The sequence below is a fragment of the Dromiciops gliroides genome, chromosome 2 (genome assembly GCF_019393635.1).
Source record: "Dromiciops gliroides isolate mDroGli1 chromosome 2, mDroGli1.pri, whole genome shotgun sequence".
Lineage (NCBI taxonomy): Eukaryota > Metazoa > Chordata > Mammalia > Microbiotheria > Microbiotheriidae > Dromiciops > Dromiciops gliroides.
Genome location: NC_057862.1, coordinates 183,948,116 through 183,957,479, shown reverse-complemented (window position 1 = coordinate 183,957,479; position 9,364 = coordinate 183,948,116). Strand labels below are relative to the sequence as shown.

At 42.5% G+C, this 9,364-nt stretch overlaps 1 protein-coding gene across 1 annotated transcript; it reads left to right on the top strand.

Moving 5' to 3' along the window:
* Positions 1–368: 368 nt before the first annotated feature.
* ACTC1 (actin alpha cardiac muscle 1) lies at positions 369–8,549 on the top strand. The gene is made up of 7 exons (XM_043983725.1): positions 369–471; positions 1,663–1,819; positions 4,082–4,406; positions 5,357–5,518; positions 5,665–5,856; positions 7,058–7,239; positions 8,222–8,549. Exons 2-7 carry the CDS (start codon positions 1,691–1,693, stop codon positions 8,363–8,365), a joined length of 1,134 nt encoding a protein of 377 aa, XP_043839660.1. The 5' UTR covers positions 369–471; positions 1,663–1,690; the 3' UTR covers positions 8,366–8,549.
* Positions 8,550–9,364: the final 815 nt, after the last annotated feature.

The following is a 9,364-nucleotide window of genomic DNA, read 5'->3' as shown; positions in this document are numbered from 1 at the left end:
AGGGTATTGGACTAGAGGACCTCTAAAGTCTGTTTCATCTTTAAATCTATGATCATGTAGAGTCAAACCAAATTCAATAAGAAACCTTTCTCCCTTGTTCCAATCTGATCCCCCAGGAATAGGGTATGTGTGACCTTCCCTCCCACTCCCCCTTCCCCCATTCTCCTACCCCTCCCTGGACTCCCTATTTGGCTATCCCCTTGACCATCCCCCTCCCCTACCTTACATGGTCTGGGGGCCCCCTGTTCTGCCTCTCCCCTTCTCTTGGCTCCATGAATGGACTCAGCGCTCCCTAATGGCGTGAAGGCGACCAAATAAGGGCAAGGTGGCAAGCCTGGGTCCCCCCACCCCTTGGCCCCACTCGGCCCCAACTGACACCGTCCATCAAAGCAGTATAAAGCGGCGCGACTGCTGTGCCCCAGACATCAAGCGTCTGCCTGCCCCGGAGCTTGAGCCGCGGGTCCTGAACTGGTGAGTCAGCGCAGAACCTGGCGCAGCGTCCCATCCATGCTTCTCTTCCCAGCCAAGTAGGACCAGAGACTCAGGACAGAGGGGTGGAGAGGGGGGGAAAGCAGAGCAGGCGGCTCGCACGCTTGGGTTTCTGGCGCCGTTTAGTTACTTCTTTTCTTTTCATTTCATTTCTTTTCATTTCATTAATTTCTTTCCTTTCCTTTCCTTTCCTTTCCTTTCCTTTCCTTTCCTTTCCTTTCCTTTCCTTTCCTTTATTTTCTTTTTTCTCTGCTTCTCTCTCTCTCTCTCTCTCTCTCTCTCTCTCTCTCTCTCTCTCTCTCTCTCTCTCTCTCTCTCTCTCTCTCTTTCTCTTTTCCTTCTCTGCCTGTCTCTCTCCCCACTGCGACCCCTCCCGGGAAGGGGGAGGGGGACTTATTTGATTTTGTAACAACTTCTCTTTGTAATTTGGTCCTCCCGCTTCCGTGATGTTGGGGTAGAATAGGGAATGGACAGAGGGCATATTTGTCTTTTCTTTCTTGTGGGAGCGACCCTTCTCCCTCCCCACTCCCTAGCCATCTCTCAGCTTGAGTGGGCGCAGGGGTCTGGCAAGCAGCTCAACTTCCCATTCTAGACCAGGATTTGGCGAGCATTGGCGGCTGTGGGTGCCTACCCTTTCGCTTCCCGGAGGGAGAAAAGTAGGCTTTCTAGAATCAGCCTGGTTGGGGCTTTACTCTGAGACCCAGTCTAGGAGTAGGCTTGACTTAGAGGCACTCTTGCCTAGCCCAGGGTCACGCAGCAGCTGGCCCAGAAGCAGGGGATGGGGATACTGAGGATGCTGAGAGGAGCAGGGGCCAGGAAGCGAAGTGGGGGGATATGTGCAGTTGTCATTGGTCTCTGACAGCTTTTTGTTACCTCCCAGAAGGGAAGGCGTATTGTTTCCTCAAGCACCAACCAGTGGCGTCTTTTCAGTCCTTTGCTCTTTCACTCTCTCTTCTTGCTTTCCTTTTATCTTCCCTTTCTCCCTGATATCCCCTTTTCCCCCCCGCAATGAAACTGCTTTTCCTCCCCTCTGAGTATCCCAATTGCAGTCTCTCTGTCACCCACCTTAACCCCAACCCTATCCAGGGAACCTCCTTTGCTGGTGTCTTCTCCCATCCCATCCCCATCCCACTTACTTGAGAATAACCCTCCCTCCTCTCCTCTCCTCTCCAGCCACAGAACTCCTTAAGGCCTCAGCAATATGTGTGACGACGAGGAGACCACCGCACTGGTTTGCGACAATGGCTCCGGCCTGGTGAAAGCCGGCTTTGCAGGCGATGATGCGCCCCGAGCTGTTTTCCCATCCATCGTGGGCCGCCCCCGCCACCAGGTAACCTTTGCATTCTTCTCTGACACAGACCCATAGCCTGACAGCCTGGAAGAGCCTCTGCTCCACCAGCAAACCGCCACCCCCCCCATCTCTTCTGACCTCCATACCTCAACCCTTACTCAGATCCTCCCCCATTCCAATCCCACGAGGTCTTTAATAATAACTGTAAGAAGACATCACTTTCATGATGTCATTGGTCCTCTTCCAGAAGTAAGGAGGAACAAAAAAACAAAAACAATAACAAAATAGCTCTATCTTTGCATTAACTTTGGAGTCAGAGGTTTGGGGTTCAAACCCTAGTTCTTCCCCTTATTACCTATGTGACTCTGGAAAAGTCACTTTAACCTCTATTAGCCTCAGTTTCCTCATCTGTAAAATGAGAGAGTTGGACTAGATGGCCTCAGAGATCCCTTGCCCCTCTAGAGCTAAGATCTTCTTTAGCATTTGAAGGTTTGACAAGTTCTTAACATTCACTCTTTCATTTTAGTCTCAAAATAACCTTTAGAGGCAGACATTGTCTTTATTTTACATCTGAGGAAACTGAGGTTTGGAGACTTCCTATGGCCACACAGCTAATATCAGAGGCAGGGAGTTCATGACTTTAGGTCCAGAGCTCTTTCCATTATGCCTCTTTGCTTACTTTGAAATCTGGTTTCTGACACTTGCCAACAACCCTAATTAAGATCTTGCTTTTTTCTTACCTTGATGGCTCAATCTGTCTGTCCCAAGGCCAAGTAAGCAAAAACAAAAACCAAAATCACCACCAAGAAAAACAGCCTCACTAAAATCCTACTAGTAAACTTACATCCTTCCTCTGGCTCTCCCTATAGATACCTACCAGGAAGGGGTCCATTTCCCAAGTATTAAATCTTCCAACTCTGCCCTTTAGAATTATCTATCAAGAGTGTATCTTCTCCTTTTCCATTTCCCCCACATATTAATTTATCTTCTTCCTTTTTCTGTCTTTTACCAGAATTCTGCAAAAATAAAACTCCCTTCGGCCCCCATCCCATGTTTCTTCTTCCTCTAAGAGGGTTTACTAGCTCTCAGAGTTATCATTTCACATTCCTCATTATTGCTTCTTAAAAATCCAGGCATGGTTGAATTAGTGACTGAAATGGTGTTAGTAATATATCACTTTGTTTACTACAAGAAATGTCACCCTCTGAGTGTCTGAAACATGCCAGCCAGGCAAGGCTGCCAAACTGGTCTTGTTAGGACTCCTTGTAACACATGAATGCTATATTGGTTCTGTGGAGACTAAATTTCACTGTCAGGGTGATAATAGCCCAGCTCTTTATAAATTTTTTATTCGCTCTTGGACTTCTAAAGCTTTCCCCTTAGGTGTCATTCATAAAATAAATATTATACCCTCCCCGCCCCCCCAGAGTGTATGTATCCATCTGAGTTAAAGTAGGTGTTTTTTTTTTTAAACATAACTGACATTAATTTAAATGACAACTCTGCCATTTGGGGAACTTGGACAAGTCACTTCAACTCTCTGATTTCAGTTTCCTCATCTGCTAAATGATAAATATCCTAGTAGCCCAAAGGTGGGGCAGTGGGTAGAGCTCTGGGGATGGAATTGGGATAGATCTGAATTCAAATCCTGTTTCAGACATTTGCCAATCATGTGACCCTGGACAAGTCACCTAACCTTATGTTCCTCATCTATAAAATGGGGATAAAAATAGAATCTATCACTTAGGGTTTTTGTGATAATGAGATGACATTTGTATAGTGCTTTGCAGACCTTAAAGTGCTAAATAAATGCTAGCTATGATCATGTGAGGTCACTTCCCTGTTATGTTTTCTTCAATGAAATAGATAATCTATTACGGTATCGGGGAAAATAAGTCCTGCAGTTATTTAGTATTACACATATATATATATATATGTATTATATGTAAAAGAAATAGTATTGTCATTAATAATGACTTGCATTTCTGTGATACTTTACAGTTTATAAAATGTTTTCCTAAAAAAAAAAAATCTCCATTAGGTATATAGTAGAAGAATCGTGATCGCCATTTGATAGATGATCATGCTGAGGTTTAGAGAGGTTTCGTGCCTTCATAATAGTCAAAAGGCCAATAAAAGTCAGCTATGATACAAATCTGGTCTTCTGACTTCAAGTCCAGAACTCTTTTCACCACAAACTACTTTTCCCTTTTTGCCTTGGTGAGTGATGTCTACTGATCGAAGTTGGTAGAGAGGGAGTTTTACTTCTCAGTTTCCCCATCTTTTTTCTCTTCTCTACAGGGTGTCATGGTGGGTATGGGTCAGAAGGATTCCTATGTAGGTGATGAGGCTCAGAGCAAGAGAGGTATTCTGACCTTAAAGTACCCCATTGAACATGGCATTATCACCAACTGGGATGACATGGAAAAGATCTGGCACCACACCTTCTACAATGAACTTCGTGTAGCCCCTGAGGAGCACCCCACTCTGCTCACTGAGGCCCCCCTGAATCCCAAGGCCAACCGGGAGAAGATGACTCAGATCATGTTTGAGACCTTCAACGTCCCTGCCATGTATGTAGCAATCCAGGCGGTGCTGTCCTTGTATGCTTCTGGCCGTACCACAGGTATGAAAAATCTTCTGTGCTGACTGGGGAGACAAATCTCTGATTAGTGAATAGAGCTTTTATAAGGATTTGGAAAAACCTACGGCCTAAAGCAATTTCATTATCTTTCTTTCTGTTATTTTCCATATCTGATAAGGAAATGATCCCATTTTCCCAGTCTCCATCTCATAGTAGGTACTTAAATGCTTTCCGGATTGACTAATCTAGTTTACTGGAGCATTGATGAGACTAATGAGAATATACCTGGGAAGTGCTTGGAGAATGAGACAGTAATAACACTAGGAATTTATAGGACAGTTGTCCTCCTAAGTATGTTAAGAACTTTAACAATTCTTCTGTTGTTTCAAAAGCATTATCATATCATAGGCAGGAGCCTGCAACATGATGAAAACTGGAACAGAATGGTTTTACATTTGCTTACATATGTGAAAGGCATTGTGCAAACCACAAAAGTGAATTTTCATTCTTTTCATAGTGTGGATCAATAAGTTCATTTTTATATTTTCATTCTCAAGATCCAAGGTTATGTAGAAAGAATAAAATGCCACTAAAGGAGTTTTTACTTGTCTTTCCTACCTAAAGTGTGCATAACCTTTGTGCGATAATGAAATAAGACAAACATTATGGGAAAAGCAGGATACTGTAATCTTTAAGTAATGGGGGTGTGGCTGGTAAGATGTGGTCATTTGTAAATGTACTGGAGCCATTTTTTGTACTTCATTATTTAAAAGGGTGAGTTGTGATTAATTGGCTTCAGATTTAGAATCCATTACATAGAAATGTATTCTCTACTGTAGGAGAGATCTGATCTTTCCTGGGCCATTGCCCAGCTCTGGTATCTGTCAGCAGCCAAGATTGGAAGCAAGCTTCTCTCTCCTGGGTCTGTTTATGACTAAAGAGGTTTGCCACTCTTAGGGATTTACCTTATCCTTGTTGTTTCCTTCCTATAGGAATCGTTCTTGATTCTGGTGATGGCGTCACTCACAATGTCCCCATCTATGAGGGCTATGCTCTGCCTCATGCTATCATGCGTCTGGATCTGGCTGGTAGGGATCTAACTGACTACCTCATGAAGATCCTCACTGAGCGTGGCTACTCCTTTGTGACTACCGGTAAGTTGATCTGATTCTCTTCATCTTGCGTGTGTTTGTACATGTGGGCTTGCCAGTGGGAGCTTTCCCCTTTTCTAATAGACTTACTTTCCACTCAATGATAAACAAACTTCCAAATTTGGCTAACTCCCTTTTGTTTTTTATAGCCGAACGAGAAATTGTCCGTGATATCAAAGAGAAACTGTGCTATGTTGCCCTGGACTTTGAGAATGAAATGGCCACAGCAGCCTCCTCCTCCTCCCTGGAAAAGAGTTACGAATTGCCTGATGGTCAAGTCATCACCATTGGCAATGAACGTTTCCGCTGTCCGGAGACTCTGTTCCAACCCTCCTTTATCGGTGAGTTGTGGATTGTTGTTGTTGTAGTGAGCCAAATGAATCAATTTTCCCATGTTGGCAGTAGGGACAAAGAACCCTTCCCATATCCCAAAATAAATTGTAATGGAATGAGCAGTAGATGGGTGGTGGTGGTGGTGGTGGTGGAATGTCAAGATACTTGAATTCCAGGGAAGTCTGCCACTAACTTGGGCAATTTACTAATCTACCTGACCTTTGGTTTCTTTACTGGGGAAATGAGACTATAGGGGAGTTCATTATCTACAGGATGAGGGAGTTAAAACCAGGTGGCCTTTGAGGTCCCCACAAAGCTACAGTTCTATGACTTGATTAGTAGTTCTCAAACTTTTTGTAGCGCTAGAGCTCTTTAATTAAACAAACAAACAAACTTTGGGAGAAACTGCAGTGAAATCCTCTAAAGTTATTTATTTTTAATGCCTAATATCAAAAACCATAAGGTTCATTTAAACATAACCACCATCCCCTTGGGAAGTTTTATAGAAACCCTGGATCAGACGATCTGTAAGGTCTCTCCCAGATCTATGATTCCATCTTCTATTTAAAATTATTATAGGGTTCACCTGGGCTATAAGTATGAAGCCTTTCTTTGACTTCATCTGTCTGTCTCACTGACTAATTATTGTAAAAGGCAGTGTTTCACCTGGGTGATACAAGGGATGACACAGATTTCACTCAGAATGAAGGATGAGTCAGGGTAATACAACAAATATTGCTTTGTCTCACCTAAGGGGTTGACTGGGCAGAGAAAACTGACTTAATTCTGTGAGCTGTCAATCAGACAGTCTCTGCTAAGTTAGAATTATACATCATTGGAAGTCTTTTCTTAAGAGATCATTTTAGAGTAGAGTTTTTAGGACCTTATCTAGTATTAGTCTGGCAATCACCACTGTGTTATCTTAGATGAATATTTTTGCCTCCATTCTTAATAACTGCTGATCTATCTGATGACTAGAGCAAATGGATGAGAAATGTATTGTCCAATAGCTGGCAGTGTGTTGTGGATTAACTGTCAGCCCTTTTAGGAAACACCTGTTCAACCCACACATGGATTGTATTTTATAGGGGAGCATATGTCACCGAGATAAATGGTGACAGTTTACTTCCATGTATCAGCCTGTACTTTCTCTTCTTCCCTCTGTTTGCCTGAGTTCACTCTTTTTAATTTCCTACCATGTGTCCCTAGGTATGGAATCTGCTGGCATCCATGAGACCACTTACAACAGCATCATGAAATGTGACATTGATATCCGTAAGGACCTGTATGCTAACAATGTCTTATCTGGAGGTACCACCATGTACCCTGGTATTGCTGACCGTATGCAGAAGGAAATCACTGCTCTGGCTCCAAGCACCATGAAGATTAAGGTAAAGGGTGTGGGGTTTTTTTGGGGGGGTGGGGAAGAGTAAGACATGGGCCTGGGTAGTCCTGAAACCATGGAAAGATTGTGTTCTGAAGCTCTCTCTCACACATTTATCTTATCAATGGGAAGCACTTAGCTCTCTCTATTTCTAGTCCCTAGTCCTCATTCCTAGGACATGTGACTTTTGAAATGCTTTCGAATGAGATAGATCTTTGAATAGTTCTTGGCACTTGTTTTGCCTTCGTTCCTGGCACCTGTGTTGTCCTTGTGCTTCACCTTTGGTCTAACCTTTAGTCCAGGGGTGTGCTGGAGCTAGCTCATGTTTGCTGGCAAGAAATAGTTGTTACATTTTCAATGTGAGCATTTGTACCTCAGAAATGAACACTTGCTATTACAAATCAGAAATTGATTTATTGAATTCTAGACCGAAGAAAGTGATGGAGAAAATGTTAATAATTCAGGTTAGATGTAAAAGTTTGCTGTGTATACATTTTTCCCCTTGGAGGTCTGGTTGTTAAACATTTAGAAGTACACTTCTGCCTTTCATTCATGCTCTTAGCTTCTTGCCAAGGACACACCAACCACATATGAATAAGATAATAGATTTAGAGTTGGATGAGACTTCAGGGCTCAAAGAGATTAAGCAATTTACCCAAGGTCATATGGGTAGTGATGGAACAAATATTTGAACCCTAGTACTCTGATTCCGAATCCATCATCCTTGCCACTGCACTATGTTGTTGGGGTAGCCCTAAAGGGAAGGACATTTATCATCCTAAAGAATCTTTAATAATGGAAATATTTGAGGCCATCGACAAGGAAATAGAAGGGAAGTCCACACAAGAGTAGACTACTTTTGATATGCTCTGGGAAAACCTAGACAACCCAGCACGAATGATTTGTATTTTTTTCTATTGATTTCTTTTCATCCATGTCACTCAGAAATTGAATGCTGATTGGAAAAAGTCTTGCTTTTCTTTCTCCAGATCATTGCTCCCCCTGAGCGCAAGTATTCTGTCTGGATTGGAGGCTCTATCCTGGCTTCCCTGTCCACATTCCAGCAAATGTGGATTAGCAAACAAGAGTATGACGAGGCTGGCCCATCCATTGTCCACCGCAAATGCTTCTAAAGTGCCTTCTCCCTCAGTTTACCTCCCACTCAGGATGACAATGTTATGCTTCTTGGAGTCTTCCATACCACCCTACCTGAACTCTCTTCAGTCATTGTACAGTTTGTTTACACACATGTGCAATTTATTTGTGCTTCTAATATTTATTGCTTTATAAATAAACAAGACCGGGACTTGCAACCTACATTGGCTGTTGTTTGTATTTTGATGGTTGGGGTGGAGTAGGGGTAGGAGGAAATGTGATAATTCATTTATATATCAGGGGGCCTAGAAACAGAAAAGAACTCAACACTTCATTTTCAAAGAATTAATCAGATGTATATCATGAATCTCAGTGGAAAGTTACAATATCCAAATTGAATTTAGAACCTTGAAGACAAGAGTCCTCAAACATGAGTATTGTCAGAAACTTGATATGGTTCACCGCAAAATAAATAAAAAATGGGATGTGATAAAACAATCCTAGAGAATCAGTTATTTTAGGGTGAAACTGAAAGGTCACATGTTGGTTACATTCTGGGTCTTTTTCCATTCTGTGCCCAAATGATGATAATGTAATCATAGTATTATTTTAAATGAATTAACCCAAATTCTCAATGCTTTGAACTTCTTGGCTATCTTCTGAAGGCTATACATGTTTATAGGGAAACATTAATGCTAGCTGACAGCTAACCTTGCCTCTTCCTGATTCCAAATACATGCAAAACAAATCAAGACCCTGAAAGAACTATATAAGGGGGGAAAAACAAAAGCAAATGAATGAGAGTCAGGAACTAAATACTTCTAATTGAGCAGGTCATGCCATCTCTTTGGGGCTCAGTTTCCTCCTCTGCAAATTGAAGACAATTGGACCAGATGATCTCAAAGAATCTTCCAGTTCTAAATACATGGTCCTATGATCCTTTCTGGGGCTAATTTCTAGATCAGGATCCCCAAACTTTTGGTAGGGAAGAGTGACTTTTCATTTCCCTTCAAATGAAAGGAAATCTTCAAATCCCT